At 41.6% G+C, this 20,091-nt stretch overlaps 1 protein-coding gene across 2 annotated transcripts in view; it reads right to left on the bottom strand.

Moving 5' to 3' along the window:
• Window positions 1-20,091, bottom strand: part of HECW1 (HECT, C2 and WW domain containing E3 ubiquitin protein ligase 1) — a 258,160-nt gene that overhangs the window by 171,003 nt on the left and 67,066 nt on the right. For both annotated transcript variants that reach the window (XM_055709166.1, XM_055709165.1), the window contains one exon: window positions 3,203-3,527. In XM_055709166.1, the coding sequence (XP_055565141.1) occupies window positions 3,203-3,527 (325 nt within the window). The remainder of the gene's footprint in view (window positions 1-3,202; window positions 3,528-20,091) is intronic.

Here is a 20,091-nt window from a genome sequence, read left to right as displayed (position 1 = left end):
ACAATGGCAATGATTAAACTTTTCTAAGGTGAGAGCTGCCTTCTGTTCTTCTTTTTAACAAAAGTCCCAGGATACCCAGGATCTCCCACACAACAAATAACAAATACCAACTCTAATGTTTCCACACCAAGTTTTAAAGAAAATCCACAACACACTGCCTAATACCTCAAGGATGCAAATAATTTCTCATCCTTCTCATGACTCACCACAATATTACATAATGTTATGTTCAAATCTTGAATTTCACCAACCCGAACAATCATGAAAAGTATTGGGCTGTATCCACAAGTTTGAGACGAACACTAGAGTGACCGGCAGCAATGCGATAGTTAACAGTTTTGCCATGCAAGTGTTACTAACAGGCTTCAACACTAATCCTCTATTGAGCAGACTGGGAAAAGCTCATAGCTTCTTTGGTTCTCTTGTTCCAGTCTGGCTGCTAATTCAAAACATAGTCCTATAACAGTTTACATTATGAAGGTCATACCCACAAGGTCAAGAACATACCCTCTCTAAACAGGAGTGCGGGCTCATAAAATCTATGGAAATGCACGCACAAGTCTAAGCCATTATGGATGTCCGGATCTCCCACCCCTGCGGACTGGTGAATAGCGGGTGCATCAGTGTTTCGCTTCAGGTCAGAAGCATGCTTTTGTAAGGACCCTGCCAATTGTCCCCACCAGACTTGTGTGGTGATCTTCAGGCACACAAACTCAGTTCTGTCCTGGTGAAGCTCAAGTGAAAGATGCACTATGGCAACTCAAGGGCATTTGGCCTGCCAGAGTGAGACTGTTCTAAAGCAAGCCACTGACATGCATTCCGCAGATACCTGCTTCTACACACCCATTCCTACCGGTTCCCCCTACTTTTTTAATGTGAATATAGCCATAGTGCCAGTTACCTTCCTAGATTCCAAGTGTTTTCCACACCAAACCTAAACTCAAGTGATCTTCACAGTCTCCCATGTTCTTTCTTTAAGGGAACCTAAACACCAAAGCTCACCTTACATTGGGTTTTGGGAGGGAAGGAGTGGGAAGAGGGGAAGGAAAGCGAAAAAAGGAATGAGGGGTGCTTCTGCCTGCTATTTCCTCACTTATTTACACTGGGAACCTGAGAGGCTGCAGACAAAACACCTTCAAAGACACCAAGGATCAACTGTTGTTTTCTTGGGGACTGGGCACACTATTCATTATCCATTTGGCAGCAGTATTCCTTGGAACAAGCCACTGACTATTGCCATTAACACCAGGCATTCAACCAGCAGCGGCAAGGATACACTTCATGATTTGCACTTCTAATTTACTGGAGTGTCTGGAGCAACATCCTGGTTGATACAGTAAACTAAGCAGGAGTAGCAGATCTCTTTTGTCCAGTTAAACTTCTATGTACTCAATTCACCCATAAAAAAAAAAAAAAATTAAGACTGTTTTTGCAGCCCTCGATACCACGCCTGAGCCATGAAACCTGACTGAGCAAGTTCATTCAACGTGAAACAGCTCTATGCACTTTCTATTGACTCCAAACCACCAGAAGGTATGCTTTGCCTCTTTTTATTGAAGCAATACAGTCCTTCATGAGTCACCTACACTGCTGCAGAATAGGCTTAGAGTATTTCTTAGTGCCTAGCACTGGAGGCTGCTGTGTCTTTTCATCTGTCCCAGTGAAATACTCAACTGTGAACTTAAATGTAAACACACGTAATTCTGTTAAAGACCAACAAAGCAGACTGCTTTCAGAGTATCTGTTTTAAATCTAGTCTGTTTTCTTCCTAAAAAGATTTTAAATTTCAGAAGCCTTTTTATTTTCAAAGCAGGGTATTTTATGAGGTTACTCACAGGAACAAGTTAACGCAGCCCAGCTTACTGTAACCCCCACTCCTTTCTCCCAACGTCCTAAATAGCCACCCTCATGTTCCCCTTCCCCCAGTCTCTCCAATACCCTGAATTCATTTTCCAGGGCCTAATGCCATGCTCCCAGGGTTCCTCTACATGCTCAGACCTCTCATCCAGTACCTTCTCCCATCCCTTATGCTGCCAAGATCTGCGCTCCCAATATCCTGAGCATGTGATGCCAAGCCTTCCAGTTTTATTCACTGAAGCACGTAAGTAACACCATAGCTCCCTACAGTGCCCCCTGTGATTGTTCCAAAGGCCCAACAACATCATATGCTTTACTTGATTTTGGTTTGCTATCTGGGCAAGATGAAACAGTGCTACTGGAGCTAAAATGCCTGCTTAGTGCTAGGTACACTAACAGGTTAAGAGCCGCATTTTACCAGTATTTCTCTTTGTAGGGGCATGAATTTGAGTCTCTCTCCTTTACCAAGTCTCTGGTTTTCAGAACTTTACATTTTTAAGACCTCTAATCCATAGGGGACTGTGTCTGACATTGATTCACCATGTTCAAAGCTTACCAGAGGGCAAAGAGTTAACACAGACTTCAGTCCAGGCAGCAGAACTATTTTGAAAAGAACGAAACCAGGCTCAAAAAATGTTAATTTTATACTGAAATGAAGCAATCAGGTATAAGTGGGTTGAAACCTTTTCTTATTACTCTGTGTGGGGCTGGATTTACTAGATAGAGATGCCAAAAATATGCTCATGTACATGCCTGAATACAACTTCCAACACACTCAAAAAACCCAAAAAACCAACCACCACCCCACCCCCCCCCAAAAAAAAAAACAAACCACAAAACAAACCAAGCAAACCAAACTTTCTGGGACAACTCCAGACTGCCTCAGTCTATAATTATTGTTCATATCAAAATATCCTTTGGCCATACAGAAAAAGGCATTCTGTTTCATGTGTTTTTTAAATGACTGATATTCTTGACTTGTAAAACCTCTCATCTGTCACAGATTATTCAAAGACTCATAAGAGGAAACCCTGAAAATATTATGCTGTCTTTATACAGAGATATTTTCCCAAAATCCAAATAGCTTTAAAATGTAAATATCTTGAAATCGCAAGAAGCTGTCAACAGAAAGCCTTCTCCTTTTCTGCTGAAGAAAAAGCAAGTGTCAGGACTGCAACCAGCAATTCAGGAGCAGGAAAAATCTTGTAATATCTAAACCCACTTAAAGACTGCACACAATGGAACCGTACCAGCTCACTATTACCGTTATCCTATTCTACTCTAATGCTTACAGCTTAAAAAAAGGAGCAAGAAACCCAAAGGGGAAGGGGTAAAGGGGACTCACCTATGAGATACATGCCGATCCAGTCCCCCGCATCCACTTCCTCCTTTATATCCCAGTATATCACTAGGTCCTGCGAATGCCCGATGGAGTAGTAGGAGCTGCTGACCATCAGGGTAGACCGGCTGTCTGAAGTGACAAGGTCCGTGTCACTGGTAGACCTAGGAATGGTGACCGTCTCATGGGAATTGTTCCTAATATCCATGTTATGGAACTGGTCAGGGTTATAGCTGTATCTGAGAGGCTCTTTGCACCGGCGCCGATTTTGTGAGTTCCTAGATGGAGATGCCATGGCTGCCAGGCCCAGGAACCTGTTTTGGTACAGATTCTGTGAAGAAAAAGAAGAAAGGATAGTATTTACAGTATTATTTATTTTTCAGTGATGTCAACGATCAGGAAAAGCAGCGTATCATAATGAGAAAGTAGCACATCTTTTTCCATTTGGCATCACAAAAAGGGCATGAAAAGGTGTAGCAGAAAAACCAGCGCTAACCAGTCCATAATTCTTACCATGAAAACAAGTGTAAGAACAAGCCTTGCACCACCAAGCTCAGCCACAACTGGCAGTGTGTGAGGAAATAGTAATAGCTGGGTTCCTCCACGTTAATGCATGCACTCAGGCACGAACCTCACAACTACCAAACTGCTAGAGAGCCATTATCTCTTAACATCAGGAGATAGTCTTCCTACTTCTGACACCTGGAGTTAAGTCTTCTCCCCAGTAATCCTTGTTGCATTTGCAGAGGAATCTTTCTTAAAGCACAGTTGCCCCAGAGACCATATACCATCTGGAGAGACTGATTAGCAATGAGTAAGAGCTCTTCCTCCCTGCCGGAGATCTGAAGACTGAGAGTCACGAAAATGGAGTTATCCCTGTTACCAAAATAGAGACATCTTCACCCAAGTGTAAATACACACTAAGCATTGCTGTGTTTCTCAGTACGGCTGATAGCTTCCCATGCTACTGCTCTGCTCCATTTTTTGTAGTAGACTGGAGACACTATGCACACCTGCTCTGCTCTGGTAGGAATCTGGGAATGCACTGGACATTTAATGGCGATCAAGAAAGTTACTGCAGAGTAGTTATCGCCCCAGCAGCTGAAAAATAAATTTCAACCTATCCTCTTTCCTCAAGACAAGTGGAGTGACTTGTACGAAACACACCATGATGCGTTAAGAGCTCTCGTGAGTTAGCAGGTGAAGACTGCTTAAGTTACGACTAGGTTAAATTTTGATGCGAAGACAAGTTTTGATACTGTTCAAAATACTGTTTATTCTTTACTTCTGTGCTGTTTGTTTTTTCCATTTTCCTTCCCAGCTTTCCCTATTCTCTCCCTGCAGCTCTGCTATTTCAATCACTCAGCTTTTCATTATTCATTAGCCTTCCATTATCTGTCTGTTGCCAACCATGCTGTCAAGTCAGTTAGATATAAAACCAGACAGCTTTCCAGTACGCTATGAAATGCTTTTCACATGATCAGAAATCAAATCATCCTTTTGAACTCAAACAAATTAAGCGGAAGAAAAATCATAGCTCCTTTGTCCAGCCAAGCAGTTATTTAACCCTGGCTTTATTAAGGCTATGGTAGCACAGAAGAACAGTAAGCCCTGAAAAACTAAAATCTTCTTTTGGCTAATACCAATTTTTGTGGAATAATCAAGAGACGTGTTATTGTGCCTTAGGATCCTGTTTTACAAAAACTATACAGAAAACAGAAAATTCAAGTGGCACATTTGTACCCCCAGAATATGCTGTCACTTTGCAAACCCTGCCCTACAACGCTCACAATCCATTGACCCAAATCCTCACTTACTGCATTAAATAGGGTTTATAAGCAAAAATAGCTTCAGCAGGAATGCACACCTTATAGTAAGTGCAGGCAAGATTGAAGCTAATAATGCAAAAGGTTACACTAGAGATACCAAATAGAAGGAGGAAGGAAGCTTGTGGGCGAACGAAGTGCATGGTATTGCATTTGCTATGCATCTAATTATGGTTTTGCTGCTTCTTTTCTTTTTTCTTTAACAGTTACATTTATTCACTGTTTGAAAAGAGCTCGCTTCATAGTCATTACACTATTTCCTGTAAATGGAAAATGCATCTTTTTATATCAAAAAAACGCCTTTCCCATGCTCTGAACATTTTCTAATCTGGGAAGCACTCGTGGACACACACAACTACCACGCTCTAGTCGGTAATTTAAAATCCATGGGCGTTTCTGTCACTATAGGGAAGAAGGCATCTGCTGTTACAATGGTACCCAAGACAACTACTGTTGGTTTTATAATGGCGAGATAGCAACGAAGAACTTCAAGCCCACTCCTCTGTATTGGTCCATATCATTAACACAGGCTCCTTTGTTCATAGCATGCTACCCAAAGGCTACTTCAGTTCAAAGGCAGAAATTTTTATTTCTGGTGACAAATTACTCCAGGGAGTAGTGGTTCTGCAGATACGTTCATTTTTGAATGTTAATGAATGTAGAGTATTAATTAACTGCATAATTTCAAATTAAATTAAACTTATACATTTGATTTTTCCAGCTTCAGCGTGACTTTCAGCAGTTTTAATGAAAATGGTAAATCCATCATTATGTTCTAATTCTGTAAGTTCCCGTTATCCTGTATGTCGATGCCAGTAGAACAAATGGAATAATCTGAAAGCAACCCAGAAGACCACATTCTCCAGAAATCTGAGCCTCTCTTACTTCCAGCATCGATTCTACATAAATACATTAGTCTGCAAAAAAAGACAATCCCCAAATGGAAAAAATCCCAAACAAATGGGGCAATAGTCACACATCATTATCTGGATTAAATAATGGTATCAAAATACAAGCATGGCTGTACGAATAAGCAGAAAAGAGGTTAGGAAAATTAGTTACTTGGTATCTTATTACCAGCTTTGCATGTTTTCCATGCAGCTATCTAAAGCATGCTCACAGACCCCAAGCCCTGGTGACAGAGTCCCAGACATAATGAGACAGCTTAAAAAAACCTGCAGACATCTTCTCAATGTCTTCTGGAAGCAAACTGATCCATCACAGATACCTAGCGCGCATATATATATATATATTTAAAAATAACCCTTTTTTAGGGGCTTGAGATTGACATTTATTCTCTGTATCCCTTTGCAGAGGTGTGTACAGTATACACGCTATGCTATACTCTCACTTCTAATATACACTGTAAATATATTATAAAGTGAGAACAACAAACGGTCAAATATTGACCCAACAGCACAACAGATCAGTTGTCAACAGAAACAAATCCCTCTTCATTTCTGGCTCAAAACTGGCACTCCATACCTGCTTCTACAGCCAGTCTTTCCAGGCGTGTTTCCACCCATCGACTCTTTGTACCAAACCACCCCCAGACTTCCCTTTCCTACCACGCCCCTCACTGCCTGTATGATGGTTAGCAGTGAGGAGAGCCTTTGCTGATCAAGGTGTCTATGCATGTAACAGGAAAGATGGTTTTCTCTTCGCACCTTTTAAGCCTCTTGTCTCCAATTATCAGATTCGGTCGTAAAAGGGACACACTTAAGTACATCACACATATGATTTTTTCCAACATGTGAGCTCAAGTTTGTCCTGAGCTGAGGGTGCCAATACTGCTGCACTGCTTAGCTACTTCCTATGTCTGAAATTGACTAAGAGGACCAGAGGAATGAGGTGACAAGGATGTACGATATTGCTGTTTTATCAGAGACATCCAGTTTCTTTAGTTTTCAACACCTGAAGCAGCAGATATAAAGATCTTTCCCTTTACATTCCTCATTTAGACATACATAATATGTAATACAACATACGTAAGTACTTTTCCGTTTACTGTATAGAAGACAACTTTTAAATTAATTTCTTGTCAAGAAATGGAAATAGCACTACTGGTGGAAAATGCATAGGTTTTCTACTGTTATCAGCTACTCTAGCATAAATAAGCATTTACTCCAATAAATTTAGTTTGCTTGTGTTTTGGGTTTGGGTTTATATATATATATATCTCAAAAATAGTCCTTCTGCATTCAGATAGCTATGGCAACAAGTATTTAGATATAAAATATTAACACACTGACCAACACTAGCCAAAGGGACATTGCTCCCCTCTCACTGGCACTCCCTCTGCTTTTCATAAAGTTCTGGAAAGCTTTGTCTATAAAGATCAACCAGCCACATGAAAGTCCTCAAAATGAGAGTTTTGGAGGATTAACTATGAGCAACACCTGCCTCATTTCTGGCACTTAGTCCATCTAATGAAAACAAACAAAATTTATTTAGGGTATTTGCCCCTGCCCCCCCATCCCACGTATAAATGCAACTGCAATCCCTAACAAGGAGAAGTAGGAAGGAGCAGCCAAAACAAAATGACAGATGATTTATCCGATTGTAAAGAAAACTGATCTCAAAAATGTACTCACAGAAAACCTGTGATCAGTAAATATCAAGAAAAAAAATCGCTCACAGATTTTCTTCCCATGTTCTCTCCCTTTCACATTCACAACTCTCTCCTTGCCCAATTGCTGTTCAGCAGTGGGACAGCAGAGAACTGCTGTCATCAATGCCTTTTCTTTTACCACCTGAGAAAACTGCACCACCTCCCTCGCAGAGACAAGAAGAATCCTCTGGCTGGAAGGGCTTCACACCATTATTGCTGGCTAAATTTCACCAAAGAATTCAGAGCTGCCATGCAGCGACTTCCCCTAGAGAGCTGTAGGGCTTAATACTAGGGTTGGTTTTTGTTTTTTTTTCTTTTTTTGGCAGGGTAGGTGGTGGTGGTGGTGGAATTAGCGGGATTATTTTAAATCATGCCAATTGTGATCTAAAGTACGTGATACTTTAGCAATAATGAGGTACACCTCAGGCTAAGTATCTGCAAGGATCCAGCTCAGTTCTCTGTTCAGACAATTAAGAGCTGTCTTTCAGATACTTGGACTGACACCAGTTACTTCCCATCACTGCTTTGTCAGAGATGTATTTCTGCAGGTCAGGATGGAAGTGTGATGGACTTTTACTGTCCATACCAAAGATACTAAATAACTAAAATACAACCCATCACTGGAGGACTGGCAGGTGAAGAAATTAAAGGGAACAAGGTGACAATATCAGCCAGCATGACAGTGGGTTCCAAGTAAGACACATGTAGTCATTCAGATGTCAGCAAGCATCATCACAACCAGAATTTCACGGGCAAGTACTGAGAAAGATAGTGAGACAGCTTTGTATGACGGGAGGCTTGGGACACAGCACATTTATCCATCTGAAAATCTACTAGGCCAGTAGTCAAGTATGATATCACAGGCAAATCAGATGTGGAGTCAGTCTCTTGGTTGCTCCACCAGAGATGAAAGTTCTCCTGATAAGCTTTTAGCCTTCATTTGCAAGGCTTATGTGTTTTGTAAAAGATATATAATAAGGAGCCAAGACAGATTAAAAAAAAATATAATTAAAAAAATTAGGCTAGCCTAGTGAAAGTGGTAAGTTAGGACAGCAAAAGTCTTCTGACCAGCTTTCAGGAAAGTAGTATCATGTGCATCAACAATGATACTGTACCAACAGAAATATAAGGTAGTAGCAGCCTGTATGGAAGATTTAATTAGCTGGGTGAGACACAATATCAGAAGATCTTAAAAACTTACATCACAGCCCAGGTGTGAACACCCAGAGCAAAATCCTGAGGCTGGGCCAGAAAGACGAGCAAGAAAGCAACAGTGCCCAAGTCATCGGAAAGTGATGTGATGGGACTCAGCAAGCCACAGCTTTGAGGCAGACCTTTAATTTGAAGGTGAGCCTACTAAACAGGCTTTCAGTATGTAGAACTATTTTATTAGAGCATAAATAAGGATCAGGTAAGTTCTGAAAGACAGGAAACTCAGGTCTATTAGTTGGAAGAGTAAAGAAGCTGGGTGAAAGCAAAAAAGGTATGAGAATGAATCTCACTGCTGCTTCACACAGAGCAGGACTTTCCCCTCCAGCCCTGCTCTCAGCCCAGCTATATGAAATACTTCCCCCAAACCAATGCTCCTGCTTTTCATAGCCCTAAAAGACTTGATGTAGGATCTGTTCCCTGTTCTTCCCAGCAACCTTTGCATCTTTACTCCCACTGCAGGCCTACTGCCCTCGATCTCCCCATCTGCTGCCCCCATCCATAGCCCAAAGGGTCCCCTCCTAGCCACCACCACCCAGCACCTTTCAGGGAAGGTACACTGTCCCTCTGTCAAACTCTCAGCCATGAAAATGTAAATAAACAAGATGGATTTCCTCCTTTTGGCTAGGGACAGTCCTCTTAACACAGCATGTGGTACCTGCACAGCAATTCGGCAGTTGCATTCTCCATCACTCTGGGCGCAGCACAATTGACTATATAAAATGCAAGGCAATGCAGAGGTAAGAAGAAATACAGTACAAAAGTAAACTGTAATCGAGCTGACAGTTTCAGCTGTTGTAACTGCCTCCCATCAACCTGCTCCCACCTATCACAGCTATTTGTTTATCATCATGTAAGAAAAATCCCTTTGGACATTTGAATTTTGGAAGAATTGTTGGTACAACTCCTAGCACAAAGAAGATTTTTAAAGCATAGCTTACAGTACAGCCAAATCCAGTAAACAAGGTCTTATAGTGCAAGGAGCTATACAAAATCTTCTCCAAATGGTTCAGCATCTGACTTGCTGAAGACACAAAACCCAACATGAAAATAATCAAGCTTGGGATCGGAGAATGCTATGATGCCAAAGGATTTAGAAAGCATGGAGAACTTTGTAGGACTGGGCCGGTTATTTGACAGGCACAGGAATGCTTTCCCAGAGCTCCAAAGGAATCATTTAATAGCACAAAGGAGTCACAAGCTTCTGTGGTCTACTAACACCCCTTTCCCTGAAAGATATTGCAGAGCATATAGACGAAACTGCTGCTCTTGGGAAGACTGAAATGAAGGCTGCAAATGTTTCAGAGGGATACAAGACATAACAACACTAAAACACTTTAAGTGCATTTGTCTTAATGTCGCACATCTCTGGCACTATATATATTTATGCCTATAATAAATGCTAATCGGAAATCAAAGCCATTATGCATCAGCAACAGGGCAAATGGATGTTATTAGGTAGTTAATTTTTCCATTTCCTGACCTTTGTGTGTTTGCAGCCTAGCTGTACTGCTATGTTAATGTATCCTTTTACATTTAACTTTGCTTCAGTGATGTGCAAATCACTGCACAAATTAGAACCAAAATGAAAGAGTTGGCCTCAAGGTCAACCCAGCAAAGTTTGGTGCCGGTGAGTAGAATTGATTCCTGATGCAGGCCTATTAGTCATAAGGCAGCAAAAGCTGGCAGTGCAGTAACCAGGGGTACTCTTAGTACCTACAAAGAAGAAGTATGATCAAGAGCAGTCCACATTTTCTCTTTCTGGAAGAAGTAAAAACAAGTGCTGTCTAACAAAACCCCAAAGAGCATGCTCAAAGATACACACAACACATTTCCAATTAAATGTTTCCAGGGAGAAAGATGTGTACTCCCGTAAGTATATAAACCAAACAGTTTCTGGGGGGAAAATACCCCAAACAAAAACCAAGAAAACAAAAACATTTTACCAGTTTTAAATGAGATCACTCCAAGCTTCTTTACTGTAGAATACTTATGTCTAAGAGCAATTAACAATCTTACATTCAACACATTCGTATTAACACAGCAATAATCCATTCACAGTTCACTACATAAAGTGCTAGGAATTTTCTGCAATAAAATGCAGCTAAGAACAAAATTAATTTCTTAATTTCTCTTAAATCAGTAGCAGAAAAACAGTCATCTCAGCAGTTTGGCACAGCAAGGGATGAGAAACAGCCATCAGACATACCCACTACAGAAAAAAAAAAAAATATATCTGAAAACACTGCCAATATTTTTAAAGGACAGATTCAGGTACACAAGGGCAGCTAAACATGGAATATGACCTCAACTTAAAACCTCAAAAAAGATAACTGTAAGGAAACAATAGAAGGGTCGACATGGTAACATCTTAAACCAAGATAACACTGAACAGCTTCAGTCTGTTCTTTCCACACTACAAGATTAAAGAAATAACTGTAGGATCTGCTCATATGCTTCTATCAAATACTCCGAAGTCCACAATGCTCACCTTTGCTGGTGCTCTACAATGCACATACCAAGAAATTTGTATTTTTTGACTTGGCTGGTTTTAAACATCAGAAGCAGGCAGAGAAGTGCTGCTGCAGTACCAGCGGCAGGTCAGTAACTACCTCTCAAGACATGCAAGATGAAGCATTCATTGGCAGGACAACACAGCCTCTCTTAACAACATGCTCATGCCCATAAAGGCCAGTATGGACCATGCCAGCTTCACAGATACATACTCTTAGTGACTGTTGTACTAAAGACTAAAAATCTTCCTTCCTCATCTTTTCAAACCCAAGGACAATATTTTTGAAGAACAATCATTGCCAAGAATAGCAATCGTTCTGTACCAGGCACCGGTACTGGTTTAATCCACTATTTAAAGTAGAGAAGCATCAGTCTCAGCAGAGAGTTGTTCCAGAAGGCCTGAGCCCTCCACCGGTCTATTTAAGAATCATCATTGCATTCACAGGGTCCACTGCACAGCTGGACTCCGCCAGTCTCACAGGAATGCTACTTAACCTGATGGGGTTTTAAGAGGAAGGAGATAAGAACAGGAATGCTCTTCTCCTCTGCAGGCTAAAAAACATTGCTACTCTCCTGTCAACTGATCAACTGATACTCCTACTAAGAAGCCCTGACCATGTTGGACACCCTGTTTCAGGTCCTGCAGAGCACATGATAATAGACACCTCTTACTTGATGGATTTTTATAACCAGTGGCTTCAGTTCTTCAAGTACTTTGCCCATGCAAAATATCACCGTCTTCAATAGCACTAACAGGGGCCCAGATTCATCCACCTCAAGCTCTGAGGACTTGAGTTAGCTAATTTAGGAATGCAGGTTCCCAAGACTCCCCGTGTACTCCAAGGGAAGAGACAGCCTCCTCCTAAAAAAAGGTTCAGGTAAGGCTTTCCCAGAGAGGATTCAGCTTCCTCCCTCTTCATCCCCTTTCTAAGGAGTCGGTGACCGTTGGGATCCTAGGTTAGGCATCTTAGGTTAGATAGGAAGGAACCAGACTGGTCTATGCACTTCTCAAGTGGTAAAATTTAATATTATATAAAGGTAAGTGGGCAAAGCACTCCTGCGGGTGGCAGAAAACATGTATTTTAAGTACAGTCAGGCATATGAAATAGAAATATAAGGCATATTAAAAAAACCAAAACATACTAAACTACTACCTGATTATTTAAGAATAGTCTGATTTTCTAGGCATCTCTAAAATTACAAACTAGGTGGTACAGAGAAAGTCAAAGCAGAGAAAATAAAATACTCAGTGTACTATGTACACTTTATGTACACATCTTTTCAAAAGTGTAATACCAGTAAATGCAGCAGGGTTTTACAGGAAAACCTGTGAAGACATCTTGCAAAATTTAAGATACTACTAACAAAATGATGTAGAGTAAATGTGAGTTGCAGAAGGATATCCAGTAATGTACATTTTCCAGAACTGTCAGGTACAGTCATTTCTCTGCTCAGAAGCAGCCCCACGTTTTCCATATCTCTTCCCCAGAGTCCAAAGACTCCTCTGAAAACATTTTGCAGAAAACCCCACTTAATTTCTTATGATGTGAGAGAGTTATAAAAATCCCACCATTCTCTACCAATAAAAATGTATTATACCTTCCACCATGACCATAGTTTTGCTAAAAACAAAGCCTGTGTGATGACTGCAGTGTGTATTGCTACCACACAGAAGAAGAGCTGCCTAACGTATTGCACAGGTATCAGGCATAGCTTATTATGTATAAAACACATATACACAAAAGGCAACAGAAAGCAACCAAGCACCCATATCAAAAGTGAAGTTTTTAATAATAACACCCCTTCAGGCATGAGTATGAACCTTTGAAAATGAAAGGGCCACGTGCATATGTATCAAAGGACTTACCCTGCAAAGCTCAGATCTACCCATGTAGTATTCCCACCACCCATGCTTCCCTCGCTGCCTGGACTCCCGTGTGCAGCGCAAGCGGATCCATATACACACACCACAAGACAGTCATCATTGCTACGACCTGTAAAATTTCTGTCAACACCATAAGCACCATTCCCTGCAAGAACTGCATACAGTTTCCCTCCTGCCTTCCTCTGTCCCAACAAGGTCCCTGTTCCTCTGTGCCACATTCCTCATGTGACAGCTCCTACCATATTCCCAGGTGGCCATGCATCTTCCTCTCTTCTGCATTCCTTTTTATTCTCAGGACATATCATCTCCTCTTCCTCACTCATCAATATTCCCACCCTTCCCTCACTCATAGGTAGGAAGGGACATGGCACAAGGCATCACTTGCTGTACCAGCCATAGGACAGGCACTGGATTAACACGTGGGGACAATAAACACCCCAAACCCCTGAGGGATGGAAGGAGGTTCTTTTCAGTCATGGTTCCTTCCAGCTGTCCATGGTAGCTGACCTCCACTCCACAGCAAAAAGAACATTTAAAGTCTCTTATTTCATTCATTGCCCCTACACTCTGTCATGCTTCTTACCCCCATCTGTATTTCTTTAAGAGAAAAGTGTTTTGAAGTATCACTGTCCTAACCTCCTCATGCAGTGAGGCAGGTAGGTATTATTAGCAGGCTATCAAATATTAAAGCCTACATCAACCACCGCTTTGATCTACAAACAGCAACAAACCACTGCAAAAAAAACAGTCTCTCAACCTGACACTAGCTTTAGAGCATGCCCTCAGCTCCATCTTCTACCTTTCAACGAGGCCTAGAATACTCTGACATTTGAAAATTAATGGGCTGCAAAGCTCCTGTTATTATCATATCACCTCCAGACAAATCCAGAAATGCCATCCAGCCGAGTGTGCTTGATCCTGCTTCCAACAAAATTAAAGGCAAAACTCCCCCTGACTTCAGAGTGGGACAAAGTGACTTTGTAAAGCAAAGGAAAACCCATACAGATGTCAACAGCTACAGTTAACAATGGCTAATTCAGACCTGGAAAATCAAGAGTTCACATCTTAATTAAACCGCTTCAAAGGATTCCATCCATGTGCAACCTATTCTGTTGGAAAACACAGACAAACATGTGGAGCAGCAAGCTGCATTTTTCTTTATCACAGCAACTACTCTTAAAATGAGATCTCAACACCTAGAAACACATCTAGCATTTAAAGGGTGAGGACTGACTTAAACAGTTTTTAGACCGTAGCATCTAAATGTTTTTTTCCTATGCAAATATAATAATAGAATCTAACACATTTTTCATTTTTTCCAAAGAAACTAAACTTCTCATGGATTTAAACTGGAACACCAGGCACTGAAACATATTCATCATTACTGCATTTTTTTGTCTGAGTTCACTGGAGGGCACAATGAAAACTGCTTGCAAGTATTAAGACTTCAGCTTTCACATTTAAGCATGATTGTTCCCAACAGACTGACTTTTTACATCTGTATGCTCTTGGGGAGATTATGACAACATCCTGGTCTTTTTTTGTATTTTTAAATTTTTTTTTTAAATGTCTAAAGTTTTCTGTGTGGGTTTGTTTTTTTTTTTAAAGAAAAAACTATTATAACAAAGATTTTGAAGATCAAGTTCTTATTTTGTAAAGAAAAAACGATTTATGCTTAGTAATACCTTTATTCTTGAAGATAATCCCGATGCCATTAAAACCTTAATACTGCTGATAGAACCCAGAAGACATAGTTTAAAGGGTGAGACTTCGCTGTTCCTAGGCAGGTGGAACTAGTCTCAAATACTTATCTCCATATCAGATTGCTGCTTCACCTTTTTTAAAAGTTATTTATGTTTTGATTGTATAAATAATAATAAGCTGCTACAATAACTGTATTCATGAGAAAGCAAAGAAACTGGATTCCTATCCCAAGAAGAAATAAATAGTTCTGGTATTACAGTCTCTACTTGATTCAGATTTTACAAAGAGAATATGTGGTGGCTTTACCTAGTGAACAAAAATATAATCTTACACAAGAGAACAGAAGTTGTGTTCAGGAACTCTCTCTTCCTCTGGATTACTGTAAAACAGTTCTAAGGTATGTGTTGAAGATTCTCTGGGGAACAGCTAGCCAAGGTTAGATGAAAGGATACCTGGTAATTTTCCCCTGGAAAACAAGTATGGGCAAAAAGCAGATTTTCCAAGCAGAAACCACCCAGAACAACTGGAGGAAAGCTAGATCAAGTAGATGAAGAAAGCAAACTGGTGCAGGCTCCTCCAACCAAATACAACTGCAGAAGAGAGACAAGCCCGCTGACTACCATCAAGAGAAACTGGACCTGCACATAGAGGTGGCCCAGTCCTGTTGTGACAGTATTTCTGAACTTCACCCACACTTACTTGGCTGCTAGTACACCCATAACACAACAGTTAGATATTACTACGTTGTGTCACACAATCATATGTACAGGCACGTAAGCCAGCTCACATTACTGCATCAGGTTCTGATTCACTTTTTTCTCTTCTACTCCCGTTGAAAAAGAGTTTGTAGTCCTGTGTTCAGAAGGTCTCACGAGAGTTTTCAAAACAGCTGCAAAGGTGACCAGAAAAGTTGTATTTCACTCACACACAGACAAAAGCACAAGGATGGTTCTGAATGAAAGTTCAAGCCATAGTTTTTCATTTAATTTTAATGAGGACCATTAGTTAGACTTAACCCAATGCTTTTTTGGTGCCACTGAAACCTCACAGAAAAGCAGCAATCACGGTTTTTAACACTGCACTTAAAGTAAGGCCCAAAGGAGACATTTTTTAACCTATTTTTCTGGTAACAACCCCTCTATCAAGAAAATGTCCTAAATCCATCAAGAATTAGGTTCTAGGGCATTGTAATGACAGTCTACAGTTTAATTACCTAGCATTTATAGAAGCCTGCACAAGTAAACAAGTTGGAAAGCTATTCAGTTCAGCAACTGTCAAACCCGAGTTCTGGAAGGAAGCCCCAGCCACGCACAGCGCCACGCACAGTACCACGCAAAGCTGCGGCCACGCCAGCAGCCTGACCCCGGCGGATGCCCTGGCATGGGACTCTGTCCTGCTCGCCTGCGGGCAACAGAAACCACCTACTGCCCAGTACTGTGCACAAATCAACGATGCACGCATTGGTCCACAGATGCTACTTTTAAACTGATAGTGTTACTTGCTGGATAAAACACTATTTGGCTTAACCTTCGGCAGTAAAACTAGAACATCAGTGAGGTTAAAACTTGACTTTTGAATAGGTATTTCCATTAAGGATCCTCAAGCACTGTAAGAATTCATTTGTATGTAGCCGGTTTGCATGGCAAGGTTTTGGTAGCCAGGGTGGCTACAGGTGTGGCTCCTATGAGAAGCTGCTGGAAGCTTCCCCCATGCCTGCTGGCCCCAAGGGGGACCCGTCACTGGCCGGGGCTGAGCCCACCAGCCACAGTGGCAGTGCCTCTGGGACAGCATATTTAGGAAGGGAAAACAAAACTGTGTAACAGCAGCTGGAAGAGAGAAGTAAGACTCTGAGAGGCACAGCCCTGCAGCCCCCAGGCCAGCGCAGGAAGGGGCAGGAGGAGCTCCAGGCACCGCAGCAGAGGCTCCCTGGCAGTCCATGGTGAAGACCATGGTGAAGACCAAGGCAAGATGTCCCCCTCAGCCCAAGGAGCCCAAGGCGGAGCAGCTACCCACCTACAGCCTGGGGAGGAGCCCACGCCAAAGCAGGTGGATGCCCAGAATAGGCTGTGACCCGTAGGGAGAGGAGTCCAGGCTGGAGCAGGTTTGCTGGCAGGTCTGGTGCCCCCAGGGGGGACCCCGGCTGTGCCCGGGGGGCTGCGCCTGAGGGGGGCCCACGCTGCGGCAGCTCATGGGGAGCTGCAGCCCCTGGGAAGGGCTCAGCTGGGGCAGCTCATGGGGAGCTGTGTCCCCTGGGAGGGACCCCAGGCTGGGGCAGAGCAGGGTGTGAGGAGTCCTGCCTCTGAGGGGAAAGGAGCAGCAGAGAGAAGGTCTGATGAACTGACAGTAGCCCGTGTTCCCCATCACCCAGAGCTGCTGGGAGGGAGGAGGCGGAGAAGTTGGGAGTGAAGCTGAGCCAAAGAAGTGTGTGTGGGGGGAAGGTGTCTCAAGGATTTAAGTTTTATTTCTCGTCATCCTACTTTGATTTGATTTGTAACAAATTAAACTTATTTCTCCAAGTCGAGTCTGGTTTTGCCTATGATGGTAACTGGTAAGTGATCTCCCTGTCCTTATCTTGGCCCATGAGCCTTTCATTGTATCTTCTCTCCTGTCCAGCTGAGAAGGGAAGAGTGACAGAGCAGCTTCGTGGGCACGTGGCATCCAGTCAGGGTCAACCCACCACTGCATAAGACCCACAAACAGAAATTACACTAATACGACAGATTTATCACTTGTAACACATTAGCTTAATGACCACGTACCGACGTTTCTGGTATTTTTCCTCTCAATACCAGTGATAAATTAACTCGATTGCTGTATTTTCCTAACCTCTAATCAGAAGCTGGATGTTTGCATTAAAGACATTTCGGTCTGATTCAGAAAGCATTCTTGGAAACAAACAGCCTGTAAGCAGTGGAATTAACAAAGCTGTTTCCTGCAGAGCTCTACCCATCACCACCAAACCTCTGCTAAAGCCCCAGCTTCCTGCTGTCCACTGCAAAAACAGACCCAAAGCAAAGGTACAGACAACCCCAGCAACTCTCCCTGAGACCTGTAGAAACTTAATTCGAAGACAAGTACTCCTCTCCGCTTCACTTGAAATTGCCAACGGCTTCAAGAGTAATTAAGTAAGGGAGTGACAGAGAGAAGCAGAGAGGTCTGATCACCCCAGGAAGACAGGCTATAAAAAAATTTATACACAGCCTCGCTAATTGAATTGATTACTCACATAAGGGAATCTCCTTATGTCTACAGGTCTGCAGAAATAGGTGTTATGGTATTTCAAAAGCCGTTACAAAAACATAGCAGAAATCTGATCAAAGCAACTCCAGCAGGAACAGGACCTGATCTTATACATAACCCAACGCTATTCCCGTTCCAGCTCCATTCTCCCTAATTAGTATTTTGTCTGTATACAGTCCAGTGTGTTCACATTCTGATGGAAAATTTTAGTTACAAATGAAACAAAATACGTTCATATTTTCTGTGTGGATTTTGTGACAGATTTTCAGCTTAATATCAAATCTGCTGTGGATTTTTTCTTCCATGTTAAAGGAGGCATCAAGTGTATAATTTTTCTTCAAGAAGCAAAGAAATTCATAGAGGTGAAACCTTAGTGTCATAAAGAATGGACTATTTTAAATTGCAATGTACAAAAAAAATATATATTGCATTTATATTTTTTATTTTAAAATTCCCAATGCAAGTAAAGTATATATTCACATAAGTCAGAGATAACTTACGTGATGAAGCTTTCCCAGTGTATTGCAGAATCATTTTTTCATTATGCAACTAGCTCTGCAAAGGATTTAATATTAATAAAATGAAATATTTGTTGATTTTAATTAGTCTGTTATCATACAGAATTTCACAAAATAATGTATTTTTTCAGCCAGTTTCTCCGATGGCTTTGAAGAGATGGGCCACATTGAGAGCAGACTTAAACTTCCCCATAAAATCAAAATATTTGTGCATGTCAAAAGTGTTTCTACATGTCATTCAAGCAGCAAACCTGCAAAATACTATGGAAGCAATGCAAGTGCCCAGTATGGAAATGCTGAAAGTTAAAAGTATATTTGTCTTTTACCAAAAGAAGTTATAAAGCTTTTTATCTCAGATTTTTTCCCAGATTTTTATTTTTTTTTTTTTTCAATTGCAGATTTTTTTTCTCAGGCCCATGAGCTTCCAGCTGACAACGGCCAGCAGAGCAACAAGAGATTTTAAAACAGCATCAAGACTCCAAAAGGCACGCAGTGCAAATATTGTTTCCAATGCCATCAATGCATGGTTCTCCAGTACAGACGATGGCTTGCAGGCTTGCACATGTGGGTACGGATCCCTGAAAAACTCTTCCATTCCTCTGAAGTGATTTTAGCCTAGGCCAGATCTTGCATGTCTTGGATGTGATGGAAAAACTCTTGTTGACTTCCACTGACTTTGAAGCCGATCCTGTCCCACTGGGTCATTTGGGGTTCTTTTAAATTCCTAAATACTCAAGGTTTGCTGGAAAGCCCCATCTTCACAGCCTTCCACTTCCATGATATAATGGGAAGAATAGCAAGCTTACCAAATTTCCTTGCAAGTGCTCTTTTCCTAACAACTTGAATGACTGGTGTTCAGTCATGCTGGTTTTTAACGCATGTCTCTGCTTCTGCTGGTGCCTGTAAACCCCCTTGTGCTTTCCCAAATGTACAGTTATTCCCTTACAAGGCTGACAGATAATAAGCACAGAGAATCATTCCTTCAATTAAACTGGTGCTGGAAATAGGGACTGACGTAAACAGGAAGAGGGAATTGTGCCAGAAATTAATCTATTTCTTAATTCCTCCATTAAGACATAAATATCATCCCAGCCAATATTTATATTACTCTAATTAAAAAGACATTAGGAGAGCAGGGGATCTGGTTCTCAGCTCCACCTCACCTCCTAACACTTCTCCCCCCACGGGACCCCAGCACCCAGCTGAATCTGCAGGGCAAGGCGGAGGATTTTGTTGATGCTTGCAGGTTGGCGACCACCATCCCTTTAGCAGCCGAATAGGTTTTGGTAGATCTATCGGTTCTTTGGCTTATCAGGAAAACCTACGAGAAGAGCTGCAAAGTTTTAGAGGCAATCTTTAAGTCTTTTTGGTTATCATTAGCAAAAAGA

This window comes from Falco cherrug, chromosome 4 (assembly GCF_023634085.1).
Source record: "Falco cherrug isolate bFalChe1 chromosome 4, bFalChe1.pri, whole genome shotgun sequence".
Lineage (NCBI taxonomy): Eukaryota > Metazoa > Chordata > Aves > Falconiformes > Falconidae > Falco > Falco cherrug.
Note: the sequence above shows the minus strand (reverse complement) of the source record. Positions and strands in the feature narration are given on the sequence as shown.